At 39.3% G+C, this 24,062-nt stretch overlaps 1 protein-coding gene and 1 long non-coding RNA gene across 6 annotated transcripts in view; both read left to right on the forward strand.

Annotated features, from left to right (window-relative positions):
- The first annotated feature begins 7,181 nt into the window (after positions 1–7,181).
- USP33 (ubiquitin specific peptidase 33) overlaps positions 7,182–24,062 on the forward strand; it is a 54,198-nt gene continuing 37,317 nt past the window's right edge. For 3 of the 5 annotated variants that reach the window (XM_032301587.1, XM_032301588.1, XM_032301591.1), the window contains exons 1-4: positions 7,182–7,426; positions 7,615–7,658; positions 23,416–23,547; positions 23,741–23,794. In XM_032301587.1, coding sequence (XP_032157478.1) covers positions 7,617–7,658; positions 23,416–23,547; positions 23,741–23,794 — 228 coding nt within the window. In that variant the 5' untranslated portion in view covers positions 7,182–7,426; positions 7,615–7,616. Of the gene's footprint in view, positions 7,427–7,614; positions 7,659–19,377; positions 20,095–23,415; positions 23,548–23,740; positions 23,795–24,062 lie in introns of those variants that run through there. The other 2 variants (XM_032301589.1, XM_032301590.1) reach the window with 2 other exon arrangements.
- Positions 7,665–14,493, forward strand: LOC116566921. Its single transcript, XR_004276050.1, has 2 exons — positions 7,665–7,866; positions 13,418–14,493. It is a non-coding gene; the product is annotated as an uncharacterized LOC116566921 (long non-coding RNA).

A 24,062-nucleotide genomic window follows, 5' to 3' on the forward strand; every position in this document is an offset into this window, starting at 1 on the left:
AGTGCATATCTCATCCTATCCCCACCTCAAGCCAAGTGAAGGAACTTGCAGAAACTCGGGCAAGGTTTGTTTGTTTTTAAGATTTTACTTGTTTATTTGACAGAGAGAAGGAGAGAGCACAAGTAGGCAGAGCTGCAGGCAGAGGGAGAGGGTGAAGCAGGCTTCCTGCTGAGCAGAAGCCCAATGCAGGGCTTGATCCCAGGACCTTGGGATCATGACCTGAGCTGAAGGCAGATATTTAACCAAGCTACCCACATGCCCCAAACTCAGACCATTTGACTTCTGTGCCCTGTAGTTTATGTTACCTGAAAAGTCTAAAGACAATAGACTATCCAAAGAGGTCTTTGATGGCAGAGCAGAGAAAGGTCTACAGTGGAAAAGGCCTGTACTTGCAATTTTGCAAGAAAAATTATCCTGGGGGTTATGTGAATGTCACAGAAGGTAGCCAGGCTTGAATAAGCTTAAGAGAGTGTATCTTTGAACCAGGAGCTAAGTGGACTATCCAAATGGTTAGCCACAGATTTTTGCCCCCAATGTTAGGAGATAGTACAGTGAGAGATCCCTAGCAAGAGAGGAGGTTACTGAGAAACCCACAAAAGGGCCCTATAAGAAAAGAGCCAGCATTTAGGAATGAGTCACATGCAGAAAGCACCCAAGATTTAATGCACTGATTGTGTGTATCTGATATTTCACTTAGGATATATAGGATCACTGTTCACTCTAGCTGACTCATTAATATATGTCCAGTGAACTTCATGAACTATTGGTGAAACTGCACTTACCAAGTGAAAACATTAAGTCTGACCAAAGTCCAGTACTTTAGTTAAAAAACATTACATTACCTAAATAGATTAATTCTTTTAGATAATTCATATATGCAATTACTTTTTCTATTAACTGTTAAAACCTGGCAGAGTCCCCAGAAATAACTCAGGACCTCCTTTTAAATCTATACAATGCCAAAGTGTATATATTGGTCATTATATCTTTGCTGTCGTCGCCCACCCAGAAGTGTATGGTAGATTCCTCCACAAGTCAGAACAAAGCCGACCAAGGCATTTAGAACTCAGACTATGGGGAAAAAAAAAGAACTCAGACTATGGTTCTAGATGTTAATTTAGCACATGACTGCATACATCCAATATTACAGATTCAGTTCCTCAAAATACTAAACATAGTGATACCTTGTGACCCAGTGATTCCATTCTTAAATAATACACAAAAGATACATTCACATAAAAACTGGTATGTGAATGTGCATAGCCACATTATTCATAATACCTAAAAAGTGAAACCACCCAAATATCTACCAACTAATGAACAGATAAATAAATTATAGTGTGTCCACGTGATGGAATATTACTTGACTATAAAAAAGGAATAGTGTACACACTACAATGTGAAAAGATGCTAAGAAACCCATCATAAAAGATATATATACTATATGGTTCTCTTTATATGAAATGTCCAATACAGGGATATCTGTAGAGACAGAAAGTAGATTAGTCTGCCTAGTGTTGGAAGGATTGTGGGAAAATGGAGGTTGCTGTTAAAGGGTATGGGACTTCTTTTTTGATTAGCTTTGTTTTTGAAAGATTTTATTTATTTATTCATTTGAGAGGGGGGTTGTGGAAGAAGCAGAGAGGGACAAGTAGACTCTACACTGAGCACAGAGCCCAAATGGAGACTTGATCTCACAATCCTGAGCTGAAATCAAGAGTCTAGCACTTAACTGACTGAGCCATCCACGTGCCCCTGGCAGTGAAATATACTAAGCTTAGATTGAGCTGGTTGTGGAAATCTATGGATATACGAACAACTATTGAATTTGATTGGATTTATGTTTTAGAGAGAGTTGTGTTTAGAATAATGGCATTAGATTAGAGGAGATACTAGAATCAGAAAGACATGGAACTATCAAAATAATCTATGCAAGAAGGAAGATGATCTATACAGAAAAATTTTCTTAGGTTCCATTCCCCACGGAGTCAGTTGACCATCTATTGATTTTTTTCTCCTAAGTAGCTCTCATGGTCATCTCTGATGCTAGGTCCTTAGCCTCCCTTGTCTGTATTCTACAATAATCTGCCTCCATCTATGTCATTCATAGCTAACCAAGTAATCCAATATATATATCTCACCATGTTGCTGCCTTTCTTAAATTTCTTCATGGATCTCCAGAAGAAAAACTTCTCTTAGCAGACAAAACCACTCATGATCTGCCTTCTCTGTCTAGCCTGTTCTCTGACTCTTTGCCCTCAAACTCTGCTCTAGTAATATTGATCTTTTGTAGGTTCTCATATCTGGCATTACTATCTCTGTTGATATTCTTTTGCCTATGTTCTTCCCTTTGTCTAAAAAATCCTTCCTCTTCTGGCCCATCAGAAATCTTTTTGCTCGGCCTTTAAGCTGTATTATATTTTTTTGTGTTTTGTTTCTGTTTTTGTTTTTGTTTCGTTTTGTTCTGCTATATAATATCAGGTTGACCTGGCCTCTTATTTTCTGTCTTGGAAACTTCCATTTCATCCATTCACATAATTGTCATTTGGGCTGCTTTGTTCTTCAATGATCCTGAATCTTTGGCTGAAAGCTTCTGAGCAGCACCTAACCAAGGTAAAGACAATAAACCCAATACTTGGGATTTTTTTAAACTAGAAAGTCTGTTCTTGGAGAAAACTGCAAGATGGCAAATTCAAGAAATGACCGATGAAGAGATCACTGGGCATCCTAGTAATGTTTGAGTTCCCAGTTCTAGTTAGCCTTCCTTGGATTTAAAGAGCCAATAACCCCCTCCTTTTTTTTTTTTTTCTGCCTAAGAGCATCTGAAATGGTGTACATGGGCTCACTTATGTGCTTCAGGTGGCTTACAGGTATGCCCAGATGGTGATTCTTGCTGGAAACCTCTAATTGTGAGCATTCTTGTCTATTAACCTACTTTTCTGAATGATCTAATCTGATCATCAAAAAGACATTGAGAAGCACCAATCCAAACTAAAGCAATAACTCTCAAGTAGGGGTGATTTTGTCACCAATGGGAGGAGGTGCTATTGTCATCTAATGGATACTACACATGCTGCTAGACCTCCTACAATGCATCAGAACCATACCCCACAACAAAGAATTAGTCCAACTTGTCGGTAGTGCTATCTTTGAGAATTCCCGAGCTAGAGTAAACCGAACCCTTACTCTATTTACAAATTGATAAAAATGGATTTTCTCTACAGAGCCTCAAAAGTCAATGCCAAATACCTTCCAAATCAAGGTACTCTAATGGGGGTATAGAGGTAAATTCTTCCCCCTCATCTCAAGCCAAGTCTCAAAGTCTTTAAGAGGACCATTTTGAAAAGATGACATGTACCCTTTGGCATATTAGACAGACAAGATTCAGAACTGATTCTCATTTGAAAAGTCCCAAGTCAGGGACACCTGGGTGACTCAGTCAGTTAAGCGTCTGCCTTCAGCTCAGGTCATGACCCCAGTGTCTTGAGACCAAGTCCTGCATCGGTATCCTTGCTCAGCGAGGACCTTGCTTCTCCCTCTGCCTGCCACTCCCCCTGCTTGTGTGCTGCCTCTCTCTCTGACACATAAATAAATAAAATCTTTAAAAAAAACACACACAAGAAAAAACAAGAGAAGCCCTAAGTCAATTGGCTAAGACTGCCTCCAAGCAAAAGATGCACACAGGCTGATTAAGAACAGCCCAAACTTCTGTGAAAGATACACATGTCCTTTCGGTGGGCCAAGTGAGGAGCCCATCCATGTAAGAGAGCTGGATTGGATCATATTGAGAGAGGCTGTCCAATAGGACTGACTAATATTGACTGTCCAATAGGAGTGAGATGATCCTAACCTTTGAATGGATCCCTGGAAACCAGGGGACTAAGGCATATGTCATAAGGTACACCAGAAGATATACTGCTGAGCCAAGGGATTATAGGTGAGTGATGATTCCAGGAGAGAAAGATAAGCCTCAGACCTCTTCTCTACCTACAGGACAATGACACCAGGCTATAACTATCCTAGTCAGTAAAGATCCTTTCTGTCCTTATCTTTCTCAGCCCAGGAGCAGCCCAAAATGAAAAGCAAGTCAGGGGAAAGGGTAGAGAGGGAATGGCAGATAATTTTTTACCTGTGTGGTTCTGGCATTTTTGACATTACACTGGACAGGATTTTTTAATACCTGGGAGAAAAGACCATTTGTTTATTATTAGAACATGACTGGAGGGTTTTTTAATTACTTGGGAGTGACCGGAGAAGCTAAAGGCTTTGCTTAAGATTTTATCCTAGGAGCAGAAAGGGATCTTCAGAGATTTTCAGAGACAATAATGAGAAACAATAAAATTGGTTTCTGCCTGTCCTCTACCAAATCCTTCTTGTTCATCACGTTAGGAACAACAGTTTGAGTTTCTGCCACTTATAACCAAAAACATATTATAAAGCCTCAGTTTAAATCAGGGTTTCCCGGGCGCCCAGGTGGCTCAGTGGGTTGAAGCCTCTGCCTTCGGCTCAGGTTATGATCCCAGGGTCCTGGGTTCGAGCCCGGCATCGGGCTCTCTGCTCGGCGGGGAGCCTGCCTCCCCACCTCTCTCTGTCTGTCTCTGCCTACTTGTGATCTCTGTCTGTCAAATAAATAAATAAAATCTTTATAAATAAATAAATAAATAAATAATCAGGGTTTCTCAAGAGTGTCACTAATGACGTTTTGGACTCTCCTGTCATGTTACTGCAAAGGAATGTAGCTAATTTCTCTTCTTCCAGTCCTCCTCAGGAATATTACCACATGTCCATCTTGGGCCAAATACCCACCATCCTCAGTTAAGAATCAACAAATATCTGTAGTCTTTTAAAGCTGGACTATGAGAATATTGTGAGCAAGACAAAAATACTGCTCTCACTGAGCTTTACAGTTCTGAAGACATAGGCAAAAAATTAAATATACACAAAAATCTTTTTTTTTTTTTTTTTTTAAGATTTTATTTATTTATTTGACAGAGAGAAATTACAAGTACACTGAGAGGCAGGCAGAGAGAGAGAGAGAAGGAAGCAGGCTCCCTGCTGAGCAGAGAGCCCGATGCGGGACTCGATCCCAGGACCCTGAGATCATGACCTGAGCCGAAGGCAGCGGCTTAACCCACTGAGCCACCCAGGCGCCCCTATACACAAAAATCTTAACATAATTAAAATTTATAATAAATTATCTGAAGGGAACATAACAGGATGCTGAAATGAGGAATAACAGGCTAAACAAGGAATATCCAGGGCCATCTGGGTGGCTCAGTTTGTTAACCAACTGATACTTGATTTCAGCTTCGGTTGTGATCTTGGGATTGTGAGATCCTGGCCAGGCCCATGTTGGGTTCCGTGCTCAGCAAGGAGTGGGCTTGAGATTCTCTCTTTCTCCCTCTTCCCCTCCCCCTACTCATGCTCTCTATCGCTCTAAAAAAAAAAAAATTAATTAATAAAATCTTTAAACAAGGAATATCAGGGCTGGGGGTAGCCAGAAGAATGAGGGATGAAAGTTTGGAGAGTCTGGTAATAGCATGTCTGACTCAGGGAAGAGCATTTGCAAAGGCTTATTCAGCCTCAGGTATATAAACATCAAATGCATGTTTTGTAACATTTTCACTTGCCAATACTCAATTGCAAAAATGAGAAGGTATTTGTTTTGATGTGACCACTCAATAGTCTTCCTTCCTCCTTCTTCCTACCCCTATTTCTTTTCTTCTTCCTTTACTTCATTTCTTCTCCCCCATCAGTTTTACTCTGATTAAATATTAAATGTACACATTAAAAAAATTTTGCAACTAGCATATTGATGAGAGCCTCTTGCCATCACAGCAAAAGTTAGAAAATCTAAAACACTGTCATTTATTTATTTATTTGATAATAGAGTGAGAGAGCACAAGCAGGGGGAGCAGCAGAGGAAGAGAGAGAAGCAGGCTCCCTGCTGAGCAGGGAGTCTGCCACCACTGAAAGGCTCAATCCCAGGACCCTGGGATCACGACCTGAGCCAAAAGCAGACACTGAGCCACCCAGATGCCCCAATACTGTCTTTTTTCAAATAAATCTATACAACTCTCCTTTAAGTCTGATACCAGAGAACAAGACATCAGAGAACAAATGTTTTTCATAATCACTCTTAACAAATGAGGAATAGTTAAAACATTTAGATATTCGATTTTTAAAAATAAAAATTAACCACATTACCTACAACCTTGTGGAATGTAAACTGCAATATTTTGAAATATGCTGAAAAAGAGAGAGAGAGAGAGAGAGAGGAATGGTTGTGCCATAGGCATCCTCCAAATTGTGAAACCTCCTTTCTCTTTCAGTGAACCCAGGTAGGTGATCCTTGTGGTGCAAACTGAGGTATTGGTGTCAATCCCTATCTAACCAGCAAAGGTTCATTTTTTTCCCACTTTTATCATAAAAATAGAAGTAGAAGCTCCAATATTTTCTGCTTGATTCTGGTGGAGATTGAGCATCTTGCATTGTACTTGGCTACATGGTCCCATTTTGGAGACTACAAAGTTAGAGATAATCAGATAGATTGAAACTGGCAATTTAAACAATAATTTTCATTAATTTAACTGCTTTTATTGTTTGTGTAGCGATCAACTGAACACATTTTAAGTTACATAAATTAGAAGGCAGGTCTCTTTCAATGCTCTAGGCACTAAGCAAATACTAAGGTTTCAATAAATATTTCATTTGATCTTGATTTTGGCCTAGAGGAAAATGGGAGAGATGAATTTCTCCTTTGCACATGCGGAAAAGGAAACGGAATTACTTTCAGAGAATCTAAGCCCTAAGAAGTTGGTAGAAGAAAGAGGAGAGGAGAGAAAACAGCGTTGAGTTGGGTTGCCTAATACTTCTGTCTGTGCATAAGGTCGGAAACCTGAGGCCCTTCCGTGGCCAGCCTTAATGCAAATTCTCTAATGCACTGAGACAAGACTTGCTAAAGGTCGTATAGTGTAAATATAGAAGAGGAGGAGAACATGTGTAAAAACGACAAGAGCCTGAAGCCTAAAACTGCTCTGCATGTACTGGGTCCTGGTGCTGAAGCTACTCTCTGAGTGACAGGGGTGAGGGCAAGCCGGGGTCTCCGCACCTGGGCCCAGCTACCGCGGCCACGCCCCAGGGGCGGAGCGGGTTATCCTGGAAGCTCCGCCCCTTCCCGCCCTATCGCGACGCCCCAGACGCCTGCGGCGTCCGCGGAGACACCGGAAGGAGCTGCGGCTGCTGCGGGAAGTGGCCGGTGCGGGAGGCGGGGATCCCGCGGGCATCGCTGCGGAGCCGTTTCCCGGCCTTCCTGACGCGACACCTCCCCTCTCCGAATCCCGGGGAGTGAAAGAGGATTTTGCGGAGGTGCGGCCGCAGGCCACCGTTGGCCGCGCTGGCGGGGTCTGCGGGGAAGGCCGTGGAGGTGAGCCCGGCGCTCCTGGGAGGGGCGCGGGGCCGGAGGGCGCTTCGCCTGCCGCCGGGGGCCGGTCTCGGTTCTCGCTCCCGCGCTCTGGGGCTGCAGCCGCTGCAGTGGTCTCTCTTTCTTGTTCTGGGGAGGTGGTGGGCGCGGGGGCGAGATGGAGGCCTAGGTCTCTGTGCTCTGCGTTACAGGAATGATCTGGTGCCGCCACGGCGGGGATCGGCGAAAGACGCAGGTCCGTCGTATTTTTAAGGAAGGGTCCCCAGGGGACTGTCGCCTGGGAAGCGGGAGGCTAGAGGGGGAGGCGGATCCCCGAGACGGGCCCTGCTCCTTTCCACGGTGTCCCCTCTGGTTTTCCAGTCCTCCACGGTGGGCGCAGACGATTGGAAGCCCCGCAGCGCGCTGGCTCCCAGGTCCTGCTTTCGCTTTACGGCGCAATTGAGGTGCTCGGACCTATTTATGCAGCCCTAAAGCCCCGTTATTCATTGTTATTAACGGGAAAGTCCTAGGTGCCACCGTCCCTGGAATTTCTCTTCGATCAGTATTTGATCCATGTTGTTTCAGAGGTTATTCCTTACAGTCTGTCCATCTGCAGCTTTTGTTTGTGTCAAATTTCCATAGTGTGTAGTTGCCCAGACTTTTTCTCATATATTTTCCAAGTACAAAATATTTTTCATTTGAATGTTTACAGGGTGCAGGTTGAACTATTGTTTGAGAATCTTCTAGGTGTTTTGCACTCAACATTTTCTTATAATTAGCCTTAGGCCTGGAAAATTGGGCCAGAGGGTAAAATCCTAGCCGGAACATGCATAGGCTTTAAACTGAGGACGAATTTTACCACAAGGCTCTCTAGACTTCTTGCCTAAGAGATGTATGGAATTATATAATTTTTAAAGTTTAATTAGATTATTTTTCCTTTAAGAAAAGCCTCTTTAAAAAATAATGATGTTGTCTTTGATCAATTTCTAGTTGAGGCGATTTTATCATTTGGGAAGGTCTGACCAAATCAGATAATAAGCTCTTTTACTTGAACCTAATACAAATATTATTATTGAATTCATGATACTAAAAGGGAAAAGTAGGAATCTTATTGATAGGTAATGCTAATTTTAAAAGAAGGTAACAGTAATAGTTACATTATGCTGGCAGATTTGGGTTGTTTCATTTAGTTTGGTAGGATTAGAAGAAAAGGACCATATGAAAAGTATTCCAGGAATAAAATATTTGACCTTCTGTATGCAAGAGGTATAGTCTACTTAAGATTGCATCTTATTTTTGATCTCGTTTATTGCCAACTTTCACTTTTTTGTCTTTCATAAACTACCAATAACCAAGTAACAGTGCAGTTTAATGGCATTAGCTTGTAGTATTTATTTTAAATATTTGAAATTCTGAGTTGAGATCCTTTTTAATTTTTATGCATTGCTGTTAGAATTTTCAATGGCCTTTCATATGTGCAATCTTAGTTGAACCTCATGCCAACTCTCTGAATTAGGAGTGCCAAGAAGTGGTCTTTTCCCATGACAGAAGCATTTCAAAATTGTGTAAGGATCAGAACTTCCTTAAAGCCTGAAATAATCTTGCTGAAGTAACCTTTGATAAAAATTGGAATTCAAATAGATATTAGAACACTGTGAATTATAAAATAAGACTGTGGATTCTGCAAGAAAATGAAGTACATAAATATGAAAGATTTTTTTTTTAAAGACTTTATTTATTTATTTGACAGATCACATGTAGGCAGAGAGGCAGGCAGAGAGAGGGGGAAGCAGGCTCCCCGCTGAGCAGATGGGGGGCTTGATCCCAGGATCCTGAGATCATGACCCGAGCCGAGGGCAGAGGCTTAACTCACTGAACCACCCACGTGCCCCAGTAATGAAAGATTTTTGGTGAGAGATGTGAAAAATGGACATCTTTTAAAAAGAAAGTAATAAGGAACAGCATTTTTTTTTAACGTTTTAATTATTTAAGTAGTCTAAGCCAAACATGGAGCTTGAATTCACAACCCCCAGATCAAGAGTGACATGCTCCTCTGAGCCAGACAGATGCCCTAGTAACAGCTCCTTCTTTAGTGCAGTTTTTAAAGTTTTTTTTTTTTTTTTTTGGTTTGCATGTGATGGCAAGAGCATTTTGATAAATAGGGTAGTTCCAAAGAATTTAAGTGCAGTGGTATAATCATCTATAAAAAGGAGCATGAGTTTGTATAGTATAATATATATATGTATAGTATATATAGTAAGATAACTTTTTTTTATTATTGTTATGTTTTTTTTTTTTAAAGATTTCATTTATTTATTTGACAGAGAGAAATCACAAGTAGATGGAGAGGCAGGCAGAGAGAGAGAGAGAGGGAAGCAGGCTCCCCGCCGGGCAGAGAGCCTGATGCGGGACTCGATCCCAGGACCCTGAGATCATGACCTGAGCCGAAGGCAGTGGCTTAACCCACTGAGCCACCCAGGCGCCCCTATTATTGTTATGTTTTTAAAGTGAGGTCTGTGCCCATCGTGGGGCTTGAACTCATGACTCTGAGATCAAGTCCCATGCGCCATTGAAATGAGCCAGCCAGGTATTCTGAGAACTGATACTTTTAAAAATTTGTGCATGTATCAAAATAAAGTTATTTGAAAAGGCAAAGTAAGTAAACATCTGTGAGTTTACCAGGGAGACCCCTTTGGAAAATAAAAAGAATGAATAGTGATTTCTGTCTTCAAAGAACTTATAGTCAATCTTGTAGTCAAGTAGGCTAATTTTTTTTTTCCACTGCTACTGTAAGTGCCTTGAATATTACAACCAGGAATTTAGGTGAGGGAGACATTACTTGTAATTGAGTGGTGGATATGGTGTTTGAGATATGTGAGCTTTGAAAGGTTTTCTACAGGGAAATATTGTAGGACATTTCTGAGATAAAAAGATAATTGTGTTCCTGGAAAGATACAAGTTAATTTAAGAAAGGATCAGTAGAACAATTTGGCTAATAGTAAGTTATGGGTTATGTAATTTAGTAATAGGAGATGAAAAAGACAAATTATGAAAGACTTCATTCATTAAAGGTGTTTGATCCGAAGAGGTATGTATTCCATATGAATATAGATTGAGTTGTAATTGGGAGAAGATGAGACCAGGAGATTCCTTGGGCAGCTTTAGGTAATATCCATAGCATTACTTTTGTGGTCCTTGTAGTTTCTCTGAAGTGCTATCTTGAAAGCAGGCCTTTAGATAAAAACATTGGTGCAGAGGGGCCTGGCTGGCTCAGTTGGTAGAACATGTGAATCTTGATCTTAGGGTCATGAGTTTGGGCCCCATGTTAAGTAAAGTTACTTAAATTAAAAACAACAGAAAGATGTGAGTTCAGTTGAGATGCTGGAAACAGCAGTGAGGGAGTGGGTAAAGAGTTAAGGAAGGGAAAAAAAGCCAATGAATGGGGTCTGGTGTGTGTGCAGGGGGGCATTAGTCCTGTGAAGATTTTTGTAGAACTGCTTCAGAATTGGCCTATCAAATGAAGGGAAGTTGAGTTTTTCCCCTTACTTCCAGATCTCTTAATAGCTCTAATCATTGAAAATCTTCACCACTGACTGGGATTGCTAATGCTAACTTTCTCCAGTTAACATAAAAAAGAAAGGATTCCTCATACATAAAAGAAAGGATCATTATGTCCAAATATTTGGAATACATATATCAAGTCTGCCAACCTTTGTCTTCTGTCTAAACATCCTTACTTGAATTATTTTATGTATTTTATTATTATCTCACTCTGTTCAAAGCACGTGATATGTGTTTTTTTTTTTTTCTTTTTAAAGATTTATTTATTTGAGAGAGAGTATATACACAACCACGCCAGAGTCAGGGGAGGGGAAGAGGGAGAGAATATTCAAGCAGACTCCCTGCTGAGCGCAGAGCCTGAGGCAGCTAGATCTCAAGACCCATGAGATTGTGACCTCAGCCGAAATCAAGTCAGAGGCCTCGCAGACTGTGCTAACCCAGTGCCCCAGCACTTTACATGTACTTTATATATACCCCAGAACTCCATGAGGTAGATAATTATGCTCATTCCAGTTTTTTAGATGAGGGAATCGAAGCACAGAGAAATAACTTAATCCCCGGTCAGAAACCTAGGACATAGAACCCAAGTAGCCTTGTTCTAGGAAATACTCTTAGCCACAGTGTTGTCTTATCAGATAGTTTTCAAATTATTTATTTTTAAGGATTTCTATGGAAGGAATTCTTATTCTGTAGCTTTTAGTATTCTTTATAAATCAAATATCCCAGATATAATCTAGTTAATTCTTTTAAAAAAAAGATTTTATTTATTTATGACAGAGATAGCAAGAGAGAACACAAGCATAGGGGAGCTGGAGGGGAAGAAGTAAGCTCCCCACTGAGCAGGGAGCCCAGTATGGGGCTTGATCACAGGACACTGGGATCCTGACCTGAGCTGAAGGCAGTCTTAAGGACTGAACAACCCAGTTGCCCTATATAATCTAGTTTGTGAATATGATAAGGCTGATTCCTCTTTTTATTCTGAAACCTTTTGATAAATTGAGTAAGAATTGCACTGTTGTTCCATGCATCTGCTAGAGTCTGGATTCTAAACACTTGAAACCCTTTTAGTGTCACTTTAAACAGCAGATGCTGTGAACCCTGATAGAGAATATGGTATGATCATCTTCGTTAATTTTAGTTTATTTTTCCAAATAGTTTATTTCTTCTTTAAAAACTGTTACTTTCAGGGTCACCTGGGTGGCTCAGATGGTTAAGCGTTTGCCTTCGGGTCAGGTCCTGATCTCCAGGTTCAAGGATCCAGCCCCTCTTCAGTCTCCCTGCTCAGTGGGGAGCCTGCCTTTCCCTCTCCCCTTGGCTCTCTCCACTACTTGTACTCTCTCTCAAATAAATGAAATCTTAAAAAGAGAACAACTATTTTCAGTTAATTTTTTAATTGTTTTTAATTTTAATTTCAGTATAGTTAACATATAATGGTATATTAGTTTCAGGCGTACAATGTAGCGATTCAAAATTCTATACATCCTAAGTGTACTCTTTACTCTCCATTATCTATAAAAAACATCCACAGTTAAAACATGGGGCTTAAATTTACAACCCTGAGATTAAGAGTTGCATACTCTACCTACCGAGCCAGCCAGGCACCCCTAAAAAAACTTAATTTTTATAATTTTATAACTAGATTTCACAAGCCTGCCTTCTGTGCCTTTATCCAGATTTTTGTTAAAAATACAAACAGTTCTGCCACCTGCTAGTGAAGACTTTCTGGATTTGTATCAGTCTTCTCTAAAACTATTAAATTATTTACCAGTTTTCCTGAAGTAAATTTTTTCCCATGGTTGCTTGAATCTGACTATAACTAGCTTTACCTTTGACAATAGACTAGACAATGGAATGTAGACAGTTTCTCAACATTAAAAGGTTCTTATTAGGCCACCAACTATGCCCTGATTTGTAACAAATAATAATAACATAGGTCCTTATGCTTTTCCTAAAATTTGAATATGTGCTCTTCTTCTTATTTGGATGGCACGGGCAGAATTTGGGGCATGAAACTTGATGGTACAGCCAAGGTATTCCCTCTTTCCCCCAGCTTAAAAGTAGTATCTTCAGAAGCAGTTTTGAATCTGCAGATGGACAATTGAGCTGTAAATTATAGAACATGAATTCAACCAGGAACATTTTTTAGTTGGGGTTATTGCCATCATTATAAGGCTGAGAAAATTTCAAATAAGTCTAGTTAGTGTAGATGGAGGAAAAGGTTGCCAGATAAAAGATTGCAAAAGTAAGGACAAATTGAGGTTAGTTATGGAAAGCCTTAATTTCCATGCAGAGCTTGAATTCTCTTGTGGTCCCTGGTGATTCCTATCCTGTGAACCACAAGCTTCTGGAGGAATCTCAGAGTTTTGTGGGATCTACATCTGTATACTGAATGAAAGGCATTTTCATGTACGTTTATTTTCACTGCCTTTGTGTTGTCTCTCTTCTAATGCCTAGTACCTGTCTTCCCTGGACAAACTATCAAACCAGAATGAAAACACGCATGCTGCCTTTCTTTTGGTATACATCGGAGAAGAAATTGAAGTAGCTTGAACCCCTGTTGCCTTGCCCTATTGTGTCTAAATATCCTACTTTCAATAAATCTTTATCAAAAAAAGGAATAAAAGAATGATTTTATTATCATAGTGAATTAATTGAGTAAAACTAGGTAACTATTAAAAGCCTTCTGTTTAGGTAGTGTTATGTTTAATTATAAGGAATACTAAATTGCCTTGGTACAAATTACTAGCTTTTATTTACATGCACTAGTTCTCATTAAATTATTTAGATACCAAAAAATTAATACCAGACTCCAGAACAGAAAGTACTTAATCTTTCTCCAGTCTTCATTTCTTTGCTCTGAAGCAAAAGAGTATGTATCCTTAAGTAACTATATTTTTATAGGTCTACATCCAGATACATTGTGCTGTAATGCAGGTTTTAAATTTTTACTTTAGTGGTTTCATTTAGTATGTATTATTCTGTATCTTCTTTTTTTTTTTCTAACCCAACATTTGTGTACTTTAGATCTATCCCTGTTGATAAATTATCCATCCATTTCAAGTGGTCAAACTGTTGTGTAGTATTTAATTGTGAATGTACCTTTATATATCCATTCTTCTAATGATGGACTTAAAACATTTTTTTTTGGACTTAAAACATTTTAAAATCAAAAGCAAGATTAAAACTATCTAGAAAGCAATAAGAAAATTTCCGTTTAATTGGCCAACATTGGTATTTAGAGGAAAATGGATACTAAGTAAATACTTTCATTAAGTAAAAAAAAAAAAAAAAAGGAATTGAATACTCATATTTAGGGATTAAGAAAATAAAACCAAAACCAAGTAGGACATGGAAATTAAAGATAAAACTGTAATTAATGGAGTTGGAAACAACAGAACAAAAATAGTGGAAAGGATAAATTGCAAAGCTGATTCTTTGCAAAGCTCAATGAACTAGATAAAAAGGAATGAGAAAGGAAACAGCAAAGACACATGTATAGGAGAGATTGATGGAATGTTATGCAGATTTTTTTTTTAAAGATTTTATTTATTTATCAGGGTGCGCACGTGCACAAGCAGGCAGAGTGGTGGCGAAGACAGAGAGTGAAGCAGGCTCCCCGCTGAGCAAGGAGCCCGATGCGGGACTTGATCCCAGGACTCTGGGATCACGACCTGAGTTGAAGGCATCGGTTAACTGATTGAGCCACCCAGGCGTCCCATGTTACGCAGATTTTGACAGTATTACATGCATGCTATGATGTCAGGTTGAAAATTGAGAGGGCATGCATGATTTAATAGCAAAATATAAATTAGTAAATTTGATCCAAGAAGTGAAAAACTTGAATTGACCCATTCCCACTAAAGGGTCAAAAGGTGATTGAAGGTATATCCTCCAAAGATGCATCATAGCAGATAATTTCACAACTGAGTTTCATTTAATTTGTAAAGAACATACAATAATGATAAATAATAAAACCTTTTCTATGGTACAGAAGATGCAAAGCTACTGAAATATTCTACAATATTCTTCCAATGGATTGGGAATGTAAAGTGGTGTAGCCACTATGGCTGCTGGTATATATGTGTACATGTAGTATGGTGATTCCTCAAAAACTTAAAAATAGAATTACCATATGATCCAGCAATTTTTTTGGAAAGATTTTATTTGGCAGACAGCAAGAGCAGGAACACAAGCGGAGTGGGGGAGGGAAAGTAGGCTTCCCGCTGGGCAGGGAGCCTGACTCAGGGCTCGATCCCAGGACCCTGAGATCATGCCCTGAGCCGGAGGCAGATGCCCAATCGTTGAGCCATACCAGCAGTTTTTTTTAAAGTTTATTTATTTAAATAATCTCCCACCCAATGTGGGACTGAAAGTCAGAACCTTAAGATAAGAGTTGCGTGCTCTACCAACTGAGTCAGCCAGGCACCCCCGTCCAGGAATTTCACTTCTGGATATCTACCCAAAAGAAGTAAAAGCAAGGACTTGAAGAGATAGTGTACAGCTGTGTTCTTGGTAACATTATTCACAATAGCCAAAAGTTGGAAGCAACCCAAAGTCCAATGATGGGTGAATGAATTAACAAAATGTGGTATATACATGCACCACTGAATGTTATTCAGCCTGGAAAAGAAAGGAAATTCTGATATGCTTACAAAATGGATGAATCTTTAGGACATTAGGCTAAGTGAAATAATGTCATCACAAAGACATACTGTATAATTCCACTAAAAATGTCATTGGACCCCCAGACGAGTCAAATTCATAGTGAAAAGTAAAATGGTGGTTGCCAAGAGCTGATGGGAGGTTGAATGGAGAGTTTCTATTTAATGACTGTGGAATTTCAGTTTTGCAAGTTGAAAAGAGTTCTGGATATTGGTTTACTACAATGTGAAAGTTGTACAATGTTGGTTGTACAACAGTGTGAATGTTGTGTAGTGTTGCTCAACTGTACACTTAGAAATGGCTCTAAGATGATAAATCTGTATTTCATCAAAATTAAAAACTTAAATCGTTTGAAGAAATATTTGCAGTGTAGAAATTCTATTTGAATCCAGAAGATAGGATTAATTTTACAAGAAGAGATTATGGACCCAGCAGTTAAAAAAAAAAAAAAAAAAAGACAAAGGCCATAGAAGCAGTTAATGAAAGAGCAAATCTAGGAGTCCATAAAACTTAGGAAAAGGCACTCAAACTCACTGGTTGTCAAGTAATACAAATTAAAGTACTAGTGAATTCTTTTTTTAAAAAATATTTTATTTATTTATTTGACAGACAGATCACAAGTAGGCAGAGAGGCAGGCGGGTAGAGAGGAAGGGAAGAGCAGGCTCCCTGCCAAGCAGAGAGCCCGACACGGGGCTCCATCCCAGGACCCTGAGATCAAAACCTGAACCCAAGGCAGAGGCTTTAACTCGCTGAGCCACCCAGGTGCCCCAGTGAATTCTAACAATGTGCCTAATAAATGGTAAAAGTAAAAAAAACTTTTTGTTTTGTTTTTGCTAGTACAGAAAATGGTGTTGCTGTGCAGAAAATGGTATATTCCCTTATTAGTGGAGATGTGAGTTGTATAATTTTTGAAATGGGATCTTGCGAAATCTGTTTTTACAAACTGGCCCGTATTAAGATTATGTGGGTTTTTTGTTTTTTTTTTAAACACTTCTGTTTTTTAAAGTAATCTTCATGCGTAATGTAGGGCTTAAACTCAGAATCTCAGGTTCAAGAGTCTCACACACTGCTGACTGAACCAGCCAAGAATCCCAAGATCATATGGTTATTTTTAATGGCAGAATATGGAAACAGAGAATATTCATCTCTAGAAGAATTAATTGCATAATTTATGCATTGCATGCATCATGACATATGTGTATCCAAGAAAAATCTGAGAGAGGGGTATGTCTGTATTGTTGGCCAAAAAAGGCCATATAGGTCTCTATTTCTATATTTGATTTTATGAGCATGAAAAGATTTTGAAGCATATACGTAGGTTTTATAGTGCAGATAAGCTGGTAATAAATTCTTTCAGCATTTTTATTTTGTTTTATTTTTTTCAGAGATTTTTTATTTGAGAGAGAGTGAGCAGAGCATGCTGGAGAGAACATGAGGGGGTGCTGCGGAGGGAGAAGGAGAAGCAGACTCCCCACTGAGCAGGAAACCTGGGGCAGGCTCAATCCCAGGATCCTGGAATCCTGGGATCATGACCTGAGCCCAAGGCATGACAAGGATAATTAAGCCATCCAGACATCCCACTTTCAGCATTTTTATAAGAGGTCCTTATTTTACCTTTACTAGAAAGCTGTTTTCCTAGGTATGGAGTAGTGATTTGACAGTGATCTTTCAATACTATGCATGTTTCTCCTCTATCTTCTGGCTTGCTTTGTTTCTAGCATATGTTATTGGCCTGTCTTGGCTACTTTGAAGATAGTGTTTTTATTACTGGTTTTAACCAACTTCTTTGTTTTTAGCCACACCTCGCCTGTCAGGCAGCCCCATGGAGGGTGTGGTGGGGAAACCAATAGCCTGCACTGTCCCCCTTAAGTGATTTGTTTTTGATGTGCCATGGTGTAATTTTCATGTGTCTTGTGCTTTGAGTTCGTTGTGTTGCTTTAATTTGTACGATTTTAGTATTTATCAGATTGATACTTTTGCATCCAACCGAGTGATACTCTCGTTTAATTTTCTCAGTCTTTTTCTGTATTTCAATTTGTAGTGTAGTTTCTCTTTAAAATGTGCATCCTTGGGGCACCTGGGTGGCTCAGGTGGTAGAGTATCTGACTCTTGATCTCAGTTCAGGGCTTGATCTCATACCATGAGCTCAAGCCGTGTATTGGGCTCCAGCTGGGCCTGGGGCCTACTGAATGAATGAATGAATGAATACATAATAAATAAAGTATATCCTTTATCTTGTCATCTGTGTTATTTCTGGATATCTTTTTTTCCTTGCTGAGGATCTGATTTTTCTTCATTTATCTTGTAATTTTTTTGAATTATAAAAGATTTTATAACTGAATGATGACAAAATATGATACAGAGCAACATAAATATGGTTACTGCCCCATGGACATCTTCATAGCACAGGGGCATTTCAAGGGAGTGGGCTTAAGACATCAGATGGGTGCCTTGAAAACGAGGGCAGATGAACAGGAGATGTGCAGTCATGCTGGACAAAATTATTTCTCAATACTTTTTTTTTAGTGTTTCTTTTTAAAGTTAATTTCAATTAATTAACATGTAATGTATTATCAGTTTCAGAGGTAGATTTCAGTAATCCATCAGTCTTATGTAATACCCAGTGCTCAGTGTATCATGTGCCCTCCTTAATGTTCATTACCAAGTTGCCCCAACCCCCTACTCCCCTCCCTGGAGGGAAATAAACCCTCAGTTTATTTCCTATGATTATTAGAGTCTCTTCTGGTTTGTCTCCCTCTCTGATTTCGTCTTGTTTTACTTTTTCCTTTCTTTCCCTATGATCCTTTGCCTTGTTTCTCAAATTCCATATATCAATGAGATTATATGATAATTGTCTTTCTTTGATTGACTTATTTTGGTTAGCATAATACTCAAGTTCCATCCAAGTCATGGCAGATGGCAGAATTTCATTTTATTAATTGCTGAATAGTATTCCATTGTATATATATACCGCATCTTCTTTTTTTGTTTGTTTGTTTGTTTGTTTGTTTATAAATACCACATCTTCTTTATCCATTCATCTGTTGGAGATCTGGGCTTTTGCCATAGTTTGACTGTTATGGATATTGCTGCTGTAAGCCTTGGGGTGTAGGTGCCCCTTTGGATCACTACATTTGTATCTTTGGGGTGAATATCCAGTATTGCAATTGCTGGGTCATAAGGTAGCTCTATTTTTACCTTTTTGAGGAAATGCCATACTGTTTTCCAAAGTGGCTGTACCAGCTTGCATTCCTATCTTATAATTTTTTTTTAAGATTTTATTTATTTATTTGACAGAGAGAGATATCACAAGTAGGCAGAGAGGCAGGTAGAGAGAGGGAGAAGCAGGCTCCCCGCCAAACAGAGAGCCCAGTGCGGGGCTCAGTCCCAGGACCCTGTGATCATGACCTGAGCCAAAAGCAGAGGCTTTAACCCACTGAGCCACACAGGCGCCCCTCCTGTCTTGTAATTTTTATTGGATGCCAGGCATTGCCATTATTACTGTATTGTCTGGTGCTGTTTTTTTTTTTTTTTTTAAAGATTTTATTTATTCATTTGACAGAGATCACAAGTAGGCAGAGAAGCAGGCAGAGACAGAGAGGAGGAAGCAGGCTCCCTGCTGAGCAGGGAGCCCGATGTGGGGCTCGATCCCAGGATCCTGGGATCATGACCTGAGCCGAAGGCAGTGGCTTTAACCCACTGAGCCACCCAGGCGCCCCTGTTTTTTTTTTTTTTTTTTAATTTAAATATTCTTAGGTTTGTTCTGGGACACAGTTAAGTGTCTTGGGAGTAGTTTGGCACAGTAAGACTTGTTTTGAGCTTTTAAAAGGCAGAACAAAAGTAGCTTTAGTCTAGGGGTACTTTATTTCCTATTACTGAGGAAATCCCCTCTGAGTACTTTATATCTTCTATATTATGAAGGCTTTAAGCTGTTACTGTTGGCGGGGGGCACAGACAAATCTGTGTTGGCTGTGAGGATTGTTCTACATATTCCCTTCCAGTACTTTCCCTTGGTTAGGGTAGTTTAATCACATGTACATGCATGCTTATCAGTTCTCAGCTGAAAACCTAACAGTAGCCCTCTACAAATCTCTTGAGTTTATTTAGTTGTTTCTTCTCTGTTACTCTGCCTTATGAATTCTAGCCCCCTTGGCCTTTCTGCATTTTCAGCTCTGTCCCTTCAACTCAAGGGGATTGCTGGACTCTGTGTTTTCTCCTATATATACTATGGCCTAGAAGTTCTTTCTAGGCAGTAAGGTGGGGTAGTTGCCATGTTGCCTATTGTCTGATGTTTGATAACCATTGTTTTATATACATTGTCTGGCTTTTTAGTTTATTAAGGTGAGAGTAAATCTATTTCCTGTTACTCCATAATGGGCAGGCAGTAGAGATAATTGGTTGAGAGGAAAGAAATATCTAAGCACAAAAGGAAGCGAGAGGTGGGGAAGATTACCAAACATCCTAAAACATAAGTAGGAAATGGAAAATATTAACAGTTATTTTAAGTTTAGCTTCATGCATCTGAAAGTCTGGAGCATGGCTGTTTAATCTTATGTAGTAATGTAATGTTTAACGACCTCTTATTTTAGAAAGCAAGTGCATGTACACACACATAAGCATGGGGAGGGGAAGAGGGAAAGAATCTCTAGCAAACTTTCTGCTGAGAGTGGAGCCTGATGCAGGGCTCGATCTCATGATCCTGAGATCATGACTTAAGTGGAAATCAAGAGTCAGATGCTTTACTGACTGAGCCATCTAGGCATCCCTAATTTTATGTAATAATATGTTTAGAAATAACTGTTTATGGGCGCCTGGGTGGCTCAGTGGGTTAAGCCGCTGCCTTCGGCTCAGGTAATGATCTCAGGGTCCTGGGATCGAGTCCCGCATCAGGCTCTCTGCTCAGCAGGGAGCCTGCTTCCTCCTCTCTCTCTCTCTCTCTGCCTGTCTCTCTGCCTACTTGTGATCTCTCTCTGTCAAATAAATAAATAAAATCTTAAAAAAAAAAAAAAAGAAAGAAAGAACTGTTTATTCACTATTAACCCCCAGGGTGATTTCCTTTGCATTTTATAGGTTGCAAGATAATTTTGGACTATTTAATTGAAACTTTTTGTTTAATGTATTTAGTAATGTGGTAATATTTTAGCATTTATAAGTGTTTATTCTTTCCTAGTAAGTTCTTATTTTTTCCCAAATAGTGTTCTGAAAACCCAAAGATAAACCAAGGGCATGGAAAGCCTTATTATTAAGAATGTACATTCAAAGAAGATCTAGAAGTACAGAATTTTTTTTTTTAAATCTTTTTTTTTTTAATTTTATTTATTTTATTTGACAGACAGAGATCACAAGTAGGCAGAGAGGCAGGCAGAGAGAGAGAGAGAGAGAGAGAGGAGGAGGCAGGCTCCCTGCTGAGCAGAGAGCCCGATGCGGGACTCGATCCCAGGACCCTGAGATCATGACCTGAGCCGAAGGCAGCGGCTTAACCCACTGAGCCACCCAGGCGCCCCAAGAAGTACAGAATTTTTTTTTTTTTTTTTTTTTTTTTTTAAAGATTTTATTTATTTTATTTGACAGAGAGAGAGATCACAAGTAGGCAGAGAGGAGGCAGAGAGAGAGAGAGGAGGAAGCAGGCTCCCTGCTGAGCAGAGAGCCCGATGCGGGGCTCGATCCCAGGACACTGGGATCGTGACCTGAGCCGAAGGCAGCGGCTTAATCCACTGAGCCACCCAGGCGCCCCAAAGTACAGAATTTTAAACTTGAGACTTTTACTTGGAAATCACTCACTTTACTTGAACCAATCAGAAGATTTCTATGCATAGAATGCTATATGTCAGTTAGCTCCATGATTCATTAGATTTACAATGGAGTTAGATAAAATTTAGTGACATTGTAATATTCCTAGCATTCTTTTTCTCAGTTATATTTGTAATATTGTGATATTTTGGAGGTCGTCAAGTATATTGGTAACTTTCTGCCTTCTGTTTAGTTTAATGGAGTTGAGGAAATTCCTGAAGAATATTAGGAAAATTGTAATTGCTATGGGAAACTGAGTCTTCAAACTTATGGTCTTATGGGGAAGACAGGTATGAGACCTTACTGGTCATATAAAAAAAAAGTATATAATGAGATGCTGCAGAATGCCTAATGAAATTTTATGTCCTTGTGTATGTATAGTTGTGTGTGTATGTACACACTTGACATGTACTACCTCATTTAATCCTTCAAATATCCTCATAAGTTAGTTATGCCATTCTGCTCTTACTGGTATCTTCAATTCTATTTGACTTCAGAGTCTTCCTCCTACCTATAAGATACATAGGTGGATTGAGATCTTTGTTCTGCCAAGTGCTGACAATGGGAAGTCAGTCAGATTTGCTTCTCTTAGCCGTATGTGAAATGAAGATAATAATGGTACTCTGCCTCAGGGTTGTTGAAAGGATCTTGTGATAATGTGGTTTTTACTGTGGGACAATTTTGTCCCTTTGAGGACATAATTTTATACTGTAGTTGCTAAAGCTCAGAATGGTGAGGGTGTTCTGGCATCTAAGGGTAGAAGCAAGAATGTTGCTAACTACCTTACAATGCACAGTACAAACTCCCACAACAAAGATCTGGTCTAAAATGTTAGTGGTGCCAATGTTGAGAAATTCTGATCTGTGACCATCTTGGTATATTCCTAACGTACCAGATAGTTTCATTTATATCATTACTAGGGGCTGCTGCTAGTATGAAAACAAATGTTTCCATTTGACTATTCTTTCCCTTTAATTCCTGTTATAGCCTATGGGTTAATCTTAAAAAAAAAAAAAACAAAAAAGGTTACGAGTACTTGAATAACTCAAACGTTCCCCCTTTTATTTATATTCTAAAATGTGAAGTGGGAGAGAGAAAGGGAAAAGTAGCAAAAATAATGCAGAAACAAATTTACATTGACACATAGGTATCAGTTTTTTTTTTTTTTTAAAGATTTTACTTATTTATTTGACAGACAGAGATCACAAGTAGGCAGAGAAGCAGGCAGAGAGAAAGGGGAGGAAGCAGGCTCCCTGCTGAGCAGAGAGCCTGATGCGGGGCTCGATCCCAGGACCCTGAGATCATGACCTGAGCCAAAGGCAGAGGCTTTAACCCACTGAGCCACCCAGGCGCCCCCATAGGTATCAGTTTTAAAAAATGTTAATTTTGTAGAGAAATTGTCACTGTGCACTTAAATTCTGAAAGTAAGTATATTTGAAAAATATATTCTAGGGTAGACTTGTAAACACATGTACTTACTGTTTTAGCCTTTGTTTCTTTTTCTTTTTCTTTTTTTTTTTTAATTTTTTTTAAAGATTTTATTTATTTATTTGACAGAGAGAGATCACAGGTAGGTAGAGAGACTGGCAGAGAGAGAGAGAGAGCGGGAAGCAGGCTCCCTGCTGAGCAGAGAGCCCGATGTGAGACTCAATCCCAGGACCCTGAGATCATGACCTGAGCCGAAGGCAGCGGCTTAACCCACTGAGCCACCCAGGCGCCCCTATTTTTATTTTTCTTTAAGATTTTATTTATTAGAGAGCACAGGTGCCCATGCTTGCACAAAAGTTGGGGGGAGGGACAGAAGGAGAAGGAAAAGCAGACTTCCCACGGAGGGAGCCTGATACAGGGCTTGATCCAGATCCCATGACCCCAATATCATGACCTGAGCTAAAGGCAGACCTTAACTGACTGAGCCACCCTGGCACCCTGTCCTTTATTTTAATCGTTTTTAATATATTAGCATTTTTTAATTAATATTTTTTGGCTATTTGTCCTGTAGGTATTACCTCATTTGGAAATACTTGGGAGACAGGAAAAAATTTCTAACAAAATGGCAGCTTTTCGAAACCATTGTCTGCATTTGGATTCAGTTGGTGAAATAACAAAAGAAGACTTAATACAAAAATCTCATGTAAGATACAGGGTTTTTTCCTTCCTTACAAAATTAGATTGATTTTTCTCCCAAATATGTATTTTCTAAGTAAATTACTACAATACTCTGTTTCATGAGCTCTAATTTTTTTCTGTACTATTACTAGTCAATTGTATGTATTTGGCTGTGTCAGTATAATGATAATGTTGTCTATGTGATTTTTGTTTCATAGGGTACTTGTCAGGATTGTAAAGTCAGAGGACCAAATCTTTGGGCATGCCTGGAGGTATGTAAGTTTCTTTCCAAAAGTTTAGTATTATAAAAATTTATATCTGAATAAGGTAAATAAGATTTTTTGACACTTAAAATATTTCATAAATGAATATACTTTAAAAAGAGCATTACTGATAATAATAAAAATTAAACTAAACTTTGGGTTTTTTGTTTTTTTTTAAAGATTTTACTTATTTATTTGACAGAGAGAGTAGGCAGAGATAGGTCGGGGGGAAGCCCTATGTGGGGCTTGATCCCAGGACCCTGAGACATGACCTGAG

This window comes from Mustela erminea, chromosome 10 (genome assembly GCF_009829155.1).
Source record: "Mustela erminea isolate mMusErm1 chromosome 10, mMusErm1.Pri, whole genome shotgun sequence".
NCBI lineage: Eukaryota > Metazoa > Chordata > Mammalia > Carnivora > Mustelidae > Mustela > Mustela erminea.